The 17764-nt window shown below is 41.0% G+C and overlaps 2 protein-coding genes across 2 annotated transcripts; one reads left to right on the top strand and one right to left on the bottom strand.

The window, feature by feature from the left end:
* Positions 1-767: 767 nt before the first annotated feature.
* On the bottom strand, positions 768-10648 carry mphosph10 (M-phase phosphoprotein 10 (U3 small nucleolar ribonucleoprotein)). Its single transcript, XM_085455502.1, has 11 exons — positions 10499-10648; positions 8082-8742; positions 7815-7987; positions 7566-7731; positions 6318-6459; positions 6129-6196; positions 5895-6032; positions 5686-5796; positions 5366-5473; positions 5056-5286; positions 768-1041 (listed from the first exon to the last, which is right to left on the bottom strand). The coding sequence occupies exons 1-11, from the start codon at positions 10582-10584 to the stop codon at positions 889-891; spliced, it is 2037 nt and encodes a 678-aa protein (XP_085311628.1). The 5' UTR covers positions 10585-10648; the 3' UTR covers positions 768-888.
* Positions 10628-14040, top strand: mcee (methylmalonyl CoA epimerase). The gene is made up of 3 exons (XM_085455509.1): positions 10628-10705; positions 12407-12747; positions 13746-14040. The coding sequence occupies exons 1-3, from the start codon at positions 10678-10680 to the stop codon at positions 13896-13898; spliced, it is 522 nt and encodes a 173-aa protein (XP_085311635.1). The 5' UTR covers positions 10628-10677; the 3' UTR covers positions 13899-14040.
* The last annotated feature ends 3724 nt before the right edge of the window (positions 14041-17764 follow it).

Below are 17764 nucleotides of genomic sequence, written 5' to 3'. Positions count from 1 at the left end.
TTGAGTGTCCTTGCAAAGAAAGGTGGCTATATTGGTCGCTGATTTGTTTTGTTTTTGAATGTCAGAAATGTATATTTGTGAATGTGGAGATGTTATATTGGTGTCACTGGTAAAAATAAATAATTGAAATGGGTATATATTTGTTTTTTGTTAAGTTGCCTAATAATTATGCACAGTAATAGTCACCTGCACACACAGATATCCCCCTAAAATAGCTAAAACTAAAAACTACTTCCAAAAACATTCAGCTTTGATATTAATGAGTTTTTTGGGTTCATTGAGAACATGGTTGTTGTTCAATAATAAAATTATTCCTCAAAAATACAACTTGCCTAATAATTCTGCACTCCCTGTACTTGAATTCCACTTTTGAAATAAAATAAAATGAAGAGCTGCTTTTCACTGTGAAATTGATCGTTTCCAGTCTGGGAAATTACATGTCTTTGATCTATAAATACAGTCTTTACAAAAAGATATCAATTAATATGCATTAGTGAGAGAAGTACCTACTTTATTCAAGGTTTAGAGGCTATTTTATATTATTTGCATAGTTCCCACACTACAGAGTGAGTACAATACCCAGTTGTTGTCTGCCCAGAATGATTCAGAGGATCACTAGCTTACATTTTATAAGAGTGTAAAGAGATAAGACTCCCTTAGAAAATGGCTTAATATTCAGAGGACCGTCTAAAGCCATGTGGTGGAGTCTCTATTCATACAGAGGGATATGGGAAATGAGCAAAAACCAAACAGAGCACCAGCACATCTGTAATCCTGATTATTTTTAATCAAAATGTTACAAGAATTTCAGACATAACATTTATTTTGCATTTTCATAAAAATATATACAATAAATCATTGCTAATCCCTAACAAACCATCACAGCTATTATAACTTGAGTTTGCTAACAGAAACCTCTTTGTTTTTCTTCTTCTTCTTTGAAGGCTGGTCCTTTGCGCTTTTGATCTGACTTTTGACCTGGTCCTGCAGCTGAGAGAAGAACGCTTGAGAGGACCGCAGAGCCTTGTCCTTCCCCTCGTCCTGAAACAGGAACACTTGGTTAGTAAAGTCACCTCAGGAACATCTGCAGCATAAAGTAGGAATTTGTGTAATGTTTACAACAAAAGCCTTCCTTAAAGGTGTGGTGTGTCTGAGAAGTGGAAAAGGCTGACTAATTGTTTGCTAAAAATAGATTACCCAGTCTGTGATGGCACTACATAGTTAAAACATGAGTTAATCCATAGAGCACAACCTGCTGAAGTTCAAACTGTGCATCAGAATGAGGAACACCGGTGACTTTGAACGTGACACAGTCGTTGACTCTGAGAATATTCTGAAGCTGCTGATCTACTGGGATTTTCCCCAAACAATGTCTAGTATTACAGAGAATGGTCCGAATAAGATCAAAATATCCAGTCAGCAGTAGTTCCATGTGTGAAAATGGCATGTTGATGTAAGAGGATAACGAACTGGTAGGAAGGCAACAGTAACTCACAGAACTGCTCGCTACCACTAAAGCCCCGTTTCCACTGGTAGCTACTCAGATCGACTCGCAACAGTTCGCCACAGTTTAAGTGTGACGTCGTCAGACTACATGCCACCGATTGGCCTGTCAGGGGGTCACTCCATGAGTCATTAGATTATCTCATTCATGAAAATCAAAACTGCCATTTTTTAAACCCAGCTAGGAGGGAAATGGCTACAAATAATGCCGGTGCCTCCCGAGTCTGACGGAAAGCCATAGACCGAGTAGCAGGTATATTCTTGCCTCGACATCCACCTTTGTTGTAGGGTTCACGTCTCAAACTAATCACAGGATGCTTGGCCATGTTGCTATGACAATGACCACACACATTAGGTGGTACTCTATTGTATTGGAAAACCAGTCGATCCCAATCAAGTCGTGGCGAACAGTGGCAAGTCGATCCATGTAGATACTAATGGAAAAAGGGGCTTAAGGTATGCAGAAGAGCATCTCTGAACGCACAACTCGTTGAACTTTGAAGCAGCAGAAGATCACACTGGGTGCTGCTCCGGTACGGACATGAAACTGAGGCTGCAGTTTTCAGAGGCTCAAGAAAATTGAACCACAGAACATTGTAAAAATGTTGTCTCGTCTGATGAGTCTTGATTTCTGCTGCATCACACAGATGCTGGTTATAAACAACATGAAACAGGGCTGTAGAGTGTGACCAATTTGGTCGCAAATGTGACCTAATTTCTCAATGGTGTGACTAAAAAAAACATCCTAGGTCGCACCGGTGCGACCAGGCGTTCGAGTTACTAAAAAAAAAAAAAAGTCTCCACATCTCTGAAAGTCTCTGTGTGGCCAACAGCAGACAACATTGAGCCCAAATCATGGTCTAAACCAGGGGTGCTCAATACGTCGATCGCGATCGACCAGTCGATCGCAAAGGTAGTATTGGTAGATCGCATGGCATTAAAAAAATAGATGCCAGCCTACCATCCATCCCGTCACTTGATTGATACAGGGAAGCCAGTCAGATGACATCGGATTTTTTTCTGACGCTTAGGTCGCTGCGCATGTGCAAACAGCGGCGCGAAGTGTAGTAAAACTGACAAGCTAGTCAGCGAGTTAACTCCAATTTTTAGCTCTCGGTTTTTTCTAAACCTAAGAAAGGGTTAAAAATGAGTGAGGGAGCTGGACCAAGTAAGAAGACAAAAACGTATCACTTTCATACGGAATGGGAGGAAGACTTTTTTTTCACGATGTCATTTTCGAAGTGCGTTTGCCTCATCTGCCAGGCTGCCATCGCAATGCCAAAGGAGGGAAATGTGGAGCGGCATTTTCGAACTGTTCACGGAAAATACGACACTACATTCCCGCCGAAAAGCGAGCTAAGAAAGAAAAAGGTGAAGGAACTAAAATCCCAGTTGTCCGGACAGCAGTCATTTTTCACACAACAAACTTCAAAAGCGAAAGCCGCCACCGAAGCATCGTTCCGGGTGAGTCACATCATCGTTAAAAACAAGAAGTCTTTTCAAGATGGAGAGATGGTAAAAGAGGCATTCGTTGAAGCAGCTGACTCATTGTTCCGAGACTTTAAAAATAAGGCAGAAATAACATCTTCGATCAAAGCTCTCCAGCTGTCAAGAAGTACAGTTACACAGCGCTGTGAAGCCATGGCGGAGGATTTAACCCAGCAACTTTGGAAGGACATCGGAGATTGCCAGTGTTTCTCTCTGCAGTTGGACGAATCTACGGACGTGAGTGACACAGCCCAGGTGTGCATTTTCATTCGTATGGTGTTTACTGATATCACTGCAAAAGAAGAGCTATTAACAGTCCTGCCCATGAAAGAACAGACGCGAGGAGAGGACATATTTCAGTCGTTCAAAAACTTTATCGAGAAAACCCAGCTCCCAGTGTACAAATTGGTGTCTATTACCACAGATGGAGCACCCGCAATGGTTGGCCGCTTGAATGGATTTATTGCCAAGTGCAGGCAGGACGATGCTTTCCCGGACTTCCTAAATTACCATTGCATAATCCACCAACAAGCGTTATGCGCTAAAATGCTCAACATGAAGGAGATCATGAATGTTGCAACGAAGATCGCCTGTTCTATTCGCGCCAGATCTCTTCAAAGACGGTTATTTCGTGCACATCTGGAGAAGGCTGACTGCGACCACTCTGAGTTGTTGCTACACACTGACGTGAGGTGGCTTAGTCGAGGGAAATTCCTGCAAAGATTTCGAGAGCTCTGTCCGGAGATTAAGGAGTTTTTCCGTGTAGCTGGACAAGCAGAATACATGCAACTTAATGACGGTCAGTGGCTGTTAGACTTGGCATTTTTAACCGATCTGACAAACATGTTGAATGACCTTAATCTACAGCTGCAAGGAAAAGACAAAACAGTGATCAACATGATCAGCTCAGTTAATGCTTTCAAACGAAAGATGCAACATCTCTCTTTAAAGCTGCAGCGCCATGATTTGATAAACTTTCAAAACCTGGCGTCAGAGCTGGAGATGCAGGGGATGGCCTGTTTGCAACTTGACAGTGCACGCTACACAGAGCAGATTGACAATTGTCTGTCAGAGTTTGACAAACGCTTTCAAGACTTTTCTTTGCTCGAGCCAGTCGCTACCTTCATGTGCTATCCTTTTCGGGAAGATGCTGATGTCGATTCACTCGCATCAAAAATTGCAAAACTATTTCACCTGAACTCTTCTGGAGTGGAAGATGAGATTTTGACACTACAAGCCGACATTGAGCTGAAGTCCAGAGATCATGGACAGTTCTGGAACTTACTCACAGAAGTAAAGTACCCCAACATGAGGAAATGTGCTGCCTCTTTGACTGCATTATTCGGCTCCACTTATTTATGTGAGTCATCATTTTCCCACATGAACATCATTAAGTCCAAGTACCGTTCCACCATGACTGATGAACATTTGGAAGTGTGTTTGAGGCTGGCCGTCAGCAGCTACTGTCCGGACTATGCATCCCTGGCTGATTCAATTCAGTGCAAGTCATCAGAGTAAACTCAGGTAATGACAAAAAATTTACATTGTTAATTGTGTTGTGAAATATTGGATATTGCGGTTATGCATGTATATACATTGTAGATATAAAGAATCCTCAATATATTTATAAATAAGTATATGTTTTGGATTTTTGTAGTGGGTAGATCATGTTGACTTGGTCATTTTATAAGTAGCTCACATGCGGAAAAAGTGTGAGCACCCCTGGTCTAAACCAATCTGAGGTAGTCAAGGGTAGAACCTCTCAGATGATGTCAGCGAAGCACCTTAAGCACAATAACTTTTTCAGTACCGTATTTTTCTGACTAGAAGGCACACTTAAAATCCTTTAATTTCCTTTTTTTTTTTTTTTTTTTAAACAAAGCATCACATTGGTGTTTAGTGATATTTAGACTTAGTTGTATCATATGAATAATGATTACTTTCTCCTGTGTGCATCTTTAAAGCACTTCCAAACATTTATAACGTTGATCTGACAGAACTCTGAGCAGGTTGATGACGACTTCCTACCGAGAGCAGCAGAGTGAAGCGAGATCAGGCACTCACCTTGAGTATCGTCGCTTTGCCTCCTTTTGTGACTTTCTTGAGGGTTTCTGTCACTTGAGCCTTCGATGGCTTTTTGTTCTCCTCTGTTTTATTGGCCTCTTTAAGTTTCTGTTTCTTTTCCTTCTCTTTGATCTTCAATCGCTTAACCTTCTTTTTGTTGCGCCTCTCACGTTTCTTGTCTGTTGATGTCTTCTCTGTCGCTCCCAGCAAATCTCCCGCTTTGTTCTTCTCCTTTGGTTGGAGGAGAGGATTGTTAGACAAAATCCTCATATGAAAATAATGGACTTCTGTACATGGATTGAAGACTAACCTTGATTTCTTCTGGTGCGAGTAGCGTAGCATCACTAGTGCTGACAGGAGCCACCTCCTCCATTGTAATGGATGGCAAATTAGACACCACTTTGACCTCAGGAACGGGCTATGGACAAAAGCAAACATGAATACAAAATGAATCAGAAACCTTTTACCTTTCACAGTACAGCACTGTGTAAATATACATTCAGTTTATCCAACGATAATTACAGCTTAAATTAAAGACTACAATCACGTTGGGACAGGTTTTTAAAGAACCATGCACCTGAGAAACTGCAGAGTATCTAGTTTTAGTCACTGCTAGCAGGAAAAACTCACCGGCTTAGGTGTGAAGTGGAAGTTGGAAAGAGCATCTAACTTTAGGAAGAGTGTGTCCATAAGCTTCTGAATTTCTACATGGGCTGGGTTCTCCTCCTCCTCCGTTTTTTGCTGAAATTACAAAAGATGATAATAATAATACAATGAATATTTGAGGAAATGCTTCATATGTGTCAAAGTTCTAATGAAAACAAGAAAAAAAGTCAAACCTGATTCTGCTTGAGATATTCTTGCTCATAGATTTCTGCTAAACTCTGCTTGCTCTTCTCATGGTCCAACGTGAGCCTCTTCTTGTACTCAAACACCTCCTCCTTAGGCTTCTCTTTGCGAACCACGTCATCGAAAGCCTTCCAGAAACACAAGTATAAGTAACTAGGTTATTCATTATAATAATATAAAAAATGAATAATAATAATAAAAAAATACTGGTTACTGTTACTAACTTGGTCTTTAATTCTCTGTTTGATGATGTCTTCCAGCTGTAGTGTAGTTTCTTCTGTGATTGCAGGGGCTGAAAAAACAAATGAGAAATTTTACTCTATGATTTGACATAATAAGGCTGCTATTAATTATTCAAACTAAAGCATGCACAAACAGAGTGGGAGTTTGGGAGGTGCTGGGTGGTCACTAACCCGTCCTGGACGTCTGCTCAAACGCCACGTCTTCCTCCAGCATGCTGTTTTCAGGACGGGTCTGTGCAGTTACTTCTCCGGACAGCTGCCAGGGTTTCTCTGCTAAAGCTGCTTTCTCTAGCTCTTCAATCTTCTGGGACATCTGCAGGTTACAGCAAATGCAGGATTGCACAGTCACCAACAGTGAACTAAAAATCAGCCCTGTTGGGTCAATGTTGGGTACCCATGATCTGTGCTCCTTCAGGTACAGGTGAGACATTCAATCGAAGGAGGCAGGTAAGGAGTTAAACTAATCTCCACTCTGAAGCAACTACCAACAAGAGTGAAGGACGCCGTTCACTAATGTGATACGTTGGGAAATTTACACTATAGGATCACCTATAGTGCAAGAATCTGAAATTTATGATTTCAAAACAAATAAACAAACAAACAAAAAGTGGTATTAGCACTCCGGCAGATTTAAAGAGTGTACTCACACAAAGCAATCAGTATCGTGCCTAAACCCCCAAATTCTAGTTCATTCGTCAAGTGTGATCGCTGCTCCCCACTGTTTAGTTCAACTCAGGCCTGATACAGATGGATGCAACTACTACATCATCATTCACTGGTTTCTGAACTCCTGATACCTCGAAATGAGAGTTTTCACCCTTGCCATCTCGGTGTTTTAAAACCAGATGAGATGAGGGGTGGATCTGACTGTGAAACCACAAGTAAATCGCCTAATAAGCTGTCAATCACAAGCCAATGAGCATAACCTGGATAATTCTCCTTTCTGACAAACACAATGACCAAAATTAATCAGCAAAGTGTTTACAGAGGTTCATTTACTTGTAGACTTGAATAGGATTTTAAGTCTTTCTGCAACCACAACTATGCCACCTGGGGGCCATTCAAAAGAATGCAAGTTTAATGGGGCCTTTTAAATACATCTATAACACATGTGAGAGGACACATGCATCCTAGAATTATGAACTGTGCTCTACAAGAGCACTTTTAAGAGTTTTACGTGCATGAAAGAGCAAGCACGATACAAGACAACCACACTTAGTGTGAGCACACCCTCAGTCCTCTTGTGATTTAACACTTTATTTTGCTTTTTATTATTCTGGAGGGCTTACAGCTGCATCCTCTTAAGTCAAACAGGGATAAATTGGAATCAAATTAAAAAACTTGCTCCAACTTGCTGTGTTGGATATGTTAATCAAACCAGAGACATCTAAAACCTCGTTTCAATTGCATTTCATTTACCTTTTCTTGCCGTTTCTCAAACGATGATTTTGCTTCAGACTTGGCTGAGCCTTTGGCTTTTCCTCCCAAAATGTCCTCCACATCCTCTCCCTCGCTGTCTTCATCATCCGAGAGATTAAAGGTCACTTTCTTATGAGACGACCTAGACTGACCCCTCTCCTCTTCCCTGCCAAAGTGCAGACACGAACATGGTGAAATTGACTTCTCCCACACATAACTGCACGTTTTATAATTTTTGATTGCACTTACTCATCATCACCCTCCTCTTCGCCATCATAGTCGTCATCTATTACTTCTTCACCTTCCTCCTGGCTTTCATCCACGCTGTCATCCTCTCCATCTGACGGGTCGTCTGTTTTAGCGGGTTCGCTGTCCACGGCGTCAAAGAAGTCCTTGTACTTGAGATTCCTGGAGCTCTTCACCTGTCGGTATAAAGAACAATCAACATATTTGCTGTAGTTTGAACTATTGGGAGGCAAAAAAAAATGAGTGGAAAATGTGTGATAAGTTACATACAGTATTTTTCTTTTGCTTTTTGGTGGAAATGATTTGCTCTAGGTCAAGATCATCATCCTCATCTGAGGGCAGATCCTGAAAATAGTCTACGTCATCTTCATCCTCCTTTCCCTCGCGCTTGTCCATATCATCCAAAAATGCCTCCATCTCTGACAGTTTAAAGAACTTATCATCAACCTCAGAGGGCACCACTTTTGCTTTGGATGCCTTCCTTCCTGTATCCTTCTTCTGTTTCTCTTTTTTCTCCAGAGCATCCACATCAAAATCCAAATCAGAGTCATCCTCTGTGTTATCGTCTTCCTCCACAGCCATTTTCTTTGTCCGTCTCGGTGGTTCCAATTCTTGTTCCTCCTCCTCTTCTTCATCGTCATCATTATCTGCTGATGCTCCTTCTTCTTCTTGACCACTCTCTTCCTGCTCCTCTTCCTCCAGCACAGTTAACGTCTCATCTGCTAAAGCTTCGTCTATGGTGTTTTTAAAGTGTTTCAGTACGGCTTTGTTCTGCAGCTCTAGCTCCTGCCAAATCTGTTCTTCATCAAAATTTTCCACAACCAGCTGAGCTAGCGGGCTTCCTGTATAATGTCCAGGTTCCTGAGCTTTGTGGAGGTCATACAGAGTCTTAGTGATGGAGGTAAAGTCTGTTGCCACTTCATCTTGAAGGCTGCAAAGATGAAAAGACACAGAATTAGTCGGGTATGTCTTATGATGCGATATTGGGGGGGGAAATTTGTTGTTGTTTTTATTAAATAACTGAATTGGATGAAAGTCTGTGGTTTATTTGTTAATGTGTTGGTACAAAAACAAAACCACTACATTTCATCCATACATCTTCTACCGCTTATCTGGGTTCAGGTCGCAGGGGCAGCAGTCTAATCAGAGAAGACTTCCCTCACCACCTCTTGCAGCTTATCCAGATGGGTCCAATCACATCCGTGACCTCGTTCTTTCGGTCACTGCCCAGAGCTCGTGACCATAAGTGAGGGCAGGAATGTAAATCGATCGGTAATCCAAACTTCATTTTTAGGCTCAGCTCTCTCTTCACCACAACAAACCGACAGACTATCCGCATCACTGCTGATGCCGCTTCAATCCATCTGCCAGTCTCCTCCTCCCCTCATTCATGCTTAAACTCTTCCACTTGGGGCAGCAACTTGCCCCATGGGACTGTTTCATCCTTCAAATTATTGATTTAGTTGCCATGGGATGATGTGGCCTGTGGTTTTGGGCTGGCTCTAAGATCACTACTATACCACATACAGTCTAGAAGTGCACGTTTTGCCACTTTTCAACAATTTTCTTCTCTTGTTTCAGTAGCTCAGAATGAAGTGAAAATTTGATACAGAAAATCATATTTTTATGACTGCAGCAGTAGCATTCGACATAAATTACTACAGTTGCCACTCCAAAAAGCAATGAAATGCCACAATTTGGGATTGATTAACAATTTTCCTGTATTACGCCGACTTTTGGGCTCCTCAAGAAAAAGCTGTGCTCTGTGTGTGTGTGTGTGTGTGTGTGTGTGTGTGTGTGTGTGTGTGTGTGTGTGTGTGTGTGAGAGATCCAGGCCTCCCACACCAAAACAGCATTGTGCTTATTTGTTAAACTGCTTAAGCAGCTCCAGCACCAAGAGCTCAGGCCTTTTTTGACTACTGGGCTTTGAGATGTGCCGTCTATGGCAAACCTGTGGAATCAGTCCTGTTCTGTTGGGAAAAACTTCCCTGTCTGATTGTGGAAATTCAGTAGGGCTTCTCCACCATTTTATTCATACAAGTTGTCTCCCGTTTGGTGAGGGGTCTTAACCCCCATTTGAAATACGGTAACACAGACTTGTGTGCACAAATGCATATACCGTACTAGATATTTACTTCATTCAAGACATTTGAAGTTTTACATTTTCTAACAGGTGTGGACTTTCTGAGTCTAAATCAGGATTGACAAACATGATATGCAATGAATAAACATCTGGTGTGTCACAGCAGTTGGTAGTCTAACACACGTCAGTTATTACAAGCACATCATCTTTGTTTTCTTTTCTTTATTTTTTTTTTACGTAGCTCTACAGACAGCTTACAGCAATGACCTAACTTTTATTTTATGAGCATAAATGTTACTGCAGTTGGATACGCTCATACCATGAAGATCTGTTTAAAGGTGTAGCAATCCCCAAATGCGTGAGCCAGCTGATTTTAGGAACATAAAGCGACTAAATGTTTCTACATGAAGCAAAAAGGAGAAACTCGCCTAATCATTTATATCTTACCAAAACCTCGACGTATAAACGTGTTGTCAGGTAAATGTGTTAATGCTGTGCTAACGCTACAGTTAGCTTCAGCTAGCTGGAGCGAATTTATAAAAATATTTAACAGCTTCTTCAAAAGATTAAAAAAAATTACTCAACGCAAACAACAAACACTTACCCGAGGAAGTTTTCTGGCTGTGCTGTGTTGGCATTTATTTTCTTTACACACTCTTCCAGAACACCGAGCACATCTCCACTAGCCATGATTGTCCCCACATGTGTGGCTGTCTGTGTCGCACGTAAACAGGCTCACCGAGAAACCGCTCTGTACCTGCCACTTGGTTCCGGGGAACGAACATGGCGTCCGCCGTGCTGAAGGTTGCAGGTCTGTGTCAACAATTATTCAGCTTCGAAATTTTCGCTATTAAGTTCACTGTTCTGCAAACGATAAACGATGATACTAAGCTTCGTTATAGTGAGCTGTAATTTTTTTCGGAAGCTCAAACGAGCCCGCAAAGTTGACGAACATAAACAATGTTTACGTTACATCATGAACCAGAAGCACTCAAAAAGCGCAAACCTCCGCCAAGGCAGCTCACTCTGTATACAGTATTTACTTTTAAGGGAGTAGTATTGTATTTTCTCTATATTCAGTTATTTTCTTTGTTCTTTTCAAATATACTTTAGGAAGTTTGTAGTGCAGCAAAAAGGCTTTTGTTATTTGCCGCCTTGAAACCCATTTGAATATAGTTGGCATAATTTTGAGTATCATTTTTTATGTGGATATAGTACATGTGTAGCATTTATTTCAGTGGTTCCTAAAATGTTTAGCAATACATGTCAGGTGAAAAAAGTCTTTGACCAAACTAGTTTTTACTTTTGTTTTCCAATAAAATAGCTCCACATAGCGTTGTTATCACCTCTCAATCAATTCAGTCTATCAGGCTATCAATTGATCAATCAATTGACCTTGAAGGTGACACATTTGAAATCTTTACAATCTGCTTTCTCCATGTTTACAATACACAGGACAATCATAAGAATTATAGTTTCTAAGTTACAAAGCTTTTTGTGAATTTGTGACCAATAAATCATTACGCTGACCTTGGCGGATGTAAGCCAAGTTAACATGACCCCACGCTACACCCCTACAAAGTTTTATCATTCACTTCAAGCTGTTGCGTTTACAGACAGAGATGCTTGGCCAAGGTACCTATTAACTTCCTAACTACTAACTTAAGCCAAAGCCATACCATGAAGTAACTTCACACTGGAGCATTTTATTCCAAGATTTTTGTATGGCAAGGAGATGTGTGTAAAATTATATGGGTACTGTTATTTACTCTCTGAAACACAGGGTTGACCTAATAACCTAATTATATGTATATGTTCAGTACATAAACAGCAGGTTTCCCAGACAGGGATTAAGCCTTGTCTGAGACTAGGAGAAGAATTCAAAGATGACCTCCAATGAAGGCAAAAACAAGATTATGGCCTGGGAAACAAAAGATTGCTCTTATAGTAATAAAACAAAGATTATTGATATGTTCTCCTGATACTTCAGCTTTAAAATAAAAAACTAAGTATCATCAGTAAAAAACTATGTCTTCATAAGGAGACGGTAGGTTTATTTTACAACATAACTCAATAAAGTCATTTGAAAGTATGAAACACTTTATTGAGTTGAATGAATGGTAAGGTGCAGAAAAGCCAAAATGAGGGTATTATTTTATGCTCAGTATGAGCACTTTACTTTAAAAAGTCGTCTTTAAGGAATTGCCCTGTCGATTGGTCGTAGGAGGAAAAGTCTTTCTTTCACAAATTAGTGTTATTCATGTTTACATTAAGTCAGCAAGCATCAAACAGAACACCAAACGGTAAAGATTGGTCTATTTATTATTTATATGATCTAAAACCAACAGTCAGTCACACAAAGGAGAACAGATTTGGGAGTGCAGGAAGCATAGGATTTAAATATCATTAATGTAACTCGGGACTTGGTCCAGAATATACAGCATACATCAAAGCTACTCGAGTAGAAACAACAAACACAGCTGATCTCTTTGTATTTTAATTTCATATTTAGCGGCGGGTGTTTCCAGATGCTCTCGCGTCGCGCTCCGGAGGGCACATTCAACAACGGTGCCCCTCCATCAGGGTGTTCCCGCGTCTCTGTGGAAGCTGGGCAGGCTTAACCACATCGCCATCGCTGTCCCCGACATGGAGAAGGCCACGGCGCTGTATCGGGACGTGCTGGGGGCCACGGTGAGTGAGAAGGTGCCCCTGCCCGATCATGGTGTCTACACTGTGTTCGTGGAGCTCGGCAACACCAAGCTGGAGCTGCTCCATCCTCTCGGAGAGAAGAGCCCCATCTCGGGCTTCTTGTTGAAAAACAAGTCAGGAGGAATGCATCACATTTGTATCGAGGTGAGACGGCGATGACAGGGGAGAGCTTTTATTACATTTTTGCATGGCTCTGCTTCATTTATCTGTTCACGTGACCCCAAATTCACGAGACTGAATTCAGAATTTGTTCATTTTCGTACTTCCTCTTGTCTACGTCTACTGTGACGTGTATATAATGAATGAGTGTACTGGTTTAAAGCATTAGTTGCACTAGTGTTTTATGAGACAATCCTTGCCTTCTGGTTCATATTCATTTTCCTTTTGCTCTGAGGATGTGCTGCAGCAAAATCTTTCTCTCGTGTTTTATGAGGATTGTGAGTCAGAATGGCCCAAAGAAAACATGCTTTCCTTCAGACTGTGACATGGTATTTATAAGAAACTGTTGTGTTGCATTTGTTGTGTTGTGAACCGGTGTAGTAGTATGGCTATTTGGTACATATAAATACATATGATATGACCTGGGATGACCACACGATTATCTTTGCTTGTGTTTTTATTTTAAGATCTACTCTGAATTTACAAATACCCATCATAAGGTAATAATTTAAAAGACGGAAACTAACAAATTAATCTAAAAATGAACATCTTCAAACACTAAAAACTGAAAAATAATTGTCATCACTGACCATGAGAATGGCCTAATGTAATATTATGAATTTACTAAATTACATAAAGTAAAATAACTTTTTTTTTTAAAAAAGCAGTTCAGCTTTTGCAGAAATCATAATTACTACGTGTATCGAAGCTTAAAAAGTATTTAGGAATAATTATCTAGGGCCTGTGTGAGTGTAGTAGAGTTTGTTGTTAGTGTTATGTGTTCATGTCAGACAACAAATGTCAGTGTTGTTGTTGGTCCTATAAATCCAGTAACAGCTTGTCCCAAATTATGTGACTCAGCACGGGGGGCCTGTGCGTTAGTTTGCAGTGTTATGAGAGTTGACACTCAGTTGTGATCATTTTTAACCCTAATGATAACAAGTGAATTGAACAATAATGTTTTGTTCCCCCTATGACTGCAGGTAGACGACATTAGCGCTGTGATAGCCGACCTAAAAACCAAGAACATCAGAATGCTTTCGGCGGAGCCGCGGATAGGTGCTCACGGCAAACCGGTCATGTTTCTCCATCCTAAAGACTGTGACGGTGTGCTGGTGGAGCTTGAAGAAGCGTGAAACATCACATCCTGCTGTTGACTGAGAGTTTTCCAGGCAGTTTGATGATCAGAGTGATAGCGGGGATTGTTCCTTATAGCACTTCTGCTTTTGGAAAAACAGTTCTTCTTTGTATGGAATAAAGTTTTATGTGGTACATTAACATGTGATGTATTAGTATGCGGTGTGTTGTTCTAACAGCTTCCCCTAAAGTGTTTGTGATAGAAATTTGATATTTCCCATATCTGCTAATTTGTGACATACAGTAAATGGTGGCTTTCTTAGATACAGCACTGGGTTGGACTTCCTCTTGGGTTCAGAGCATGAATTCAACAAGGTGCTGGAATCATTCGTCACAGATTTTGGTCCATATTGACATGATAGCATTTTTTGTCAGCTCATCCACAACGTCAATCTCTCATTCCACCACATCCAAAAGGTGCTCTGTTGGACTGAGATCTGGATGGTGACTCTGGAGGCCATTTGAGTACAGTCAGCTCACTGTCATGTTCAAGAAAACAATTTGCGATAATTTGAGCTTCGCGACATGTAAGATATCCTGCTGTAAGCAGCCATCAGACGATGGCACACTGGTGTTTAAAAGATGCTCAATTGGTAAAAAGAGTCCCAATAAAATCTCTCCATCACTGTTACAAAACCAGCAGTCTGAACAACTAATACTGACCCTACCATCTAAATACTGAAGCAGAAATTGAAAGGCAATGTTTTTCCAGTTTTGGTGAGCCTGTGAATTGCAGCCTTAGCACTCTGGTCATTCTTCTTTGAACTCTTGCATTAGGACTTTTTTCACCCACAGAAAATTCTTAAAGCATTCATAGTTAAAGGATTTGTTGTAATGTAAATATCCAGACTTTACTTAACTTCACTAGTAGACAGAAGTGCATTTACAAAGTATGTAAGAGGAAAACGCTAAGATAAAATTAGCACCTAAATAAATAGAGAACACAGACTATCAATATCAACGTCTATGAAGACAATTATGCTTTTAAAGAAAAGAGAGCTTGAGAGAAAATTGAGTAGATCAACTCCTGAAAATCTCAGACCACCACATCTAACACCAACAACCATATTATGTTTAAAGTCACTGACGCTCAGTTTGAACCTCAGGTCATTTTGACGATGTCTACATAAGTTGCTGCCACGTGATTGGCTGGTAAGATTTACAGTAGGAAGCAGCTGAACAGGTTTTCCTGATAAATTGCACAATGGGTGCATATAAAGTAGGATAGCTTCAGGTGGGAGTAAGTTTGATTTTCTCACTAACATGAATTCACTTTTGCATTTTGACTGACATGGTTTAAATTGGACTACTCTGATGCATTGATTACTGTCCCTTTAAATTTTGAACTAGTTCTGAATAAAATATGTTGATAATATATTTTTAAATGCAAATCAAGCCAGGCAGCACGGTGGTTAGCACTGTTGCCGCACAGCAAGAAAGTCCTGAGTTCAATTCCACCTAGGGTTGCCAACTCCCTGAAAAATAAATAAGGGACACCTCGTGGCCAGGGCCGGGCGACCCAGTTGTCTTCACCCTTCCCAGTGTGGTGAATTTTCTAGCTCTTTTTTTGTGTGTGAAATTATTTTTTTAACCATTTGACTTGAAGTTGATTTAAGTACATGCATATTCTATTCTTTGTGATATGAACACATGGGAAACAAATGATCATTTAGCCATTTATTTTTAGCTCAAAATGACAACATTAACACAGTAAAACAGGTCTCTTTCTTAAACAGAAGCCTGTCATGCTTAACTTTTGAGAATATAAGTAAATCTTTCTTTAAAAGAACTCTGTCCTGCTTAACTTAAAATAATAGAAAACAATAGAAAGAAAAACATTCTTGTAACAGTGCACATATAGTGCATTTAGTACAATTGGCTTCAGCTGAGGTATTATTTCAGCTTTTCTAATGCTAATCAGTTGCTCCTGTTTGTAAACCCGCTTGTTCCCATGATTACGCATCATAACTCATCATCATTATTCATCTATGTATTACTTTTATGTATTAGTCATCTATTTGTTGTAATCATCTATCCTTGCAGTTGTTTATTACACAAAATAAATTATATTATCACACTTCTGGCCACATAGCGCTGATATTCATTGCACATGCCCATATTAACTTTTTCCAGCCAGGTGTTTTCCTTTTCCCATTCTTCCCTTTCTCTGAGGGGAACAAACATTGCTGCTCTAACGCTGGGCTCACACTGTGCGGTTTTAGGCCCATTTTGAGACGATTTTTGAGTGATCGGACCGATTTTGGCCTTCATCGTGCGTCGTGTAGTATACGTGGGGTAACGAGAAGTGATTAACACCTCACGACCAGCTCCCGATCATCAATCGCTCGTGAGGGTGTCACCACAGGCGCTCACACTGCTCACACGTAAACGTTGGTGAAAAAGACGGCGCAGCACGGCTGTGCAGCGTGTGATCTGGACACAAGCGATGGAGGCACAACTTGTAGAACTTTGAAAAGCTCATCCGAGCCTTTTCGATGTGGCATCACAAAATTATCACGACCACAACAACCGTGAAAATAGTTGGATTTACACTGCTGCTCAATCACAGCTGCCTGATCAATGTTTTTCATTAGCAATTTAGCAAAGTTGATGGTGGTGTGTCTGTGTGAGTGAAAGACAGAGAGAGCGAGCGACAGATTTTCTGTTATAACCTTCATGTTATGGAGGCACAGTGTGAGCACTCAGGTCGCATCAGAGCATCGGGCGGTATAGTGTGAGAGTACATCGTGACATACGAACTTCTAACCCCTGCGAGTCAATCGTGCAGTTTGAGCAGGAGCTGAATAACGTGACTGAAAAAATCACACAGTGTCTGCCCAGCTTTAGGTGTACTGTCATCCGAGACTTGCACCGCAGAGTCGGCGTTTGTTCCCCTGTTGGCCATGCTTCTTGTTGTGGTCATCTGTTGTCTTCCGGTATTTTCTCCGCAAGCGACCTTTCCTCGACCAATGAGATGAGCGGTAATCTGAATAGTCATACTCGAATTGTCATAAGTGTGCTGTCAGCTCATTGGTCACAAAGCAGGAGAGGGGCTGGGAATTATGTTTTCAAACAAAGCGTTAATTCCATTAAAAGTTATAGACTACTTTTGATTCTCACTGTATTACGGGACAAAGTGCGTCCCTTATTAGCTCAATACGGGACGTGTACTTTTGTTTCTAAATACGGGACGATTCCGTATTTTAAGGGACGGTTGGCAACCCTAATTCCACCATCAGGCCGGGATCTTTCTGTGTGGAGTTTGCATGTTCTCCCCGTGTTTGCGTGGGTTCCCTCCGGGTACTCCGGCTTCCTCCCACCGTCCAAAGACATGCAGCTTGTGGGGATAGGTTAATTGATTAATCCAAATTGTCACTAGGTGTGAATGTGTGAGTGAATGTGAGTGTGAATGGTTGTCTGTCCCTGTGTGTTAGCCCTGCGACAGACTGGCGACCTGTCCAGGGTGTACCCTGCCTCTCGCCCTATGACAGCTGGGATAGGCTCCAGCGCCCCCCGCGACCCTGAAAAGGATAAGCGGAAGCGAATGGATGGATGCAAATCAAGCCATAAAAAATAAATCTTAAGTTTGTTTTAGGTGAAGCCCAAATACGTTCATTTCATTTAGGCTAATTAACACATTTCCCTGGCATACATTATCCTGCATTTAGTAACTTGCAGTTTTTTTCCATTATGGCGGCTTGTAAGGCATTCTTCCGCCTTGCTGACACCTTTACTCTTGCCACCAACGCTGTTGTTAGTCTTGCTGGCTGTAACTTACCACTGGAGGGAGTCACAATTAATACCAGAGCGCACAGTCTGTATCCTTGGAAGAAAACATGTATGCGACTGCAAAACAGAGGGAACT

Source organism: Copadichromis virginalis, linkage group LG1, assembly GCF_057382275.1.
Source record: "Copadichromis virginalis isolate Kocher_CV1m ecotype Utaka linkage group LG1, C_Virginalis_male_GT1.1, whole genome shotgun sequence".
NCBI classification, from domain to species: Eukaryota; Metazoa; Chordata; class Actinopteri; order Cichliformes; family Cichlidae; genus Copadichromis; species Copadichromis virginalis.
This window is presented reverse-complemented; position numbering and strand designations above follow the sequence as displayed.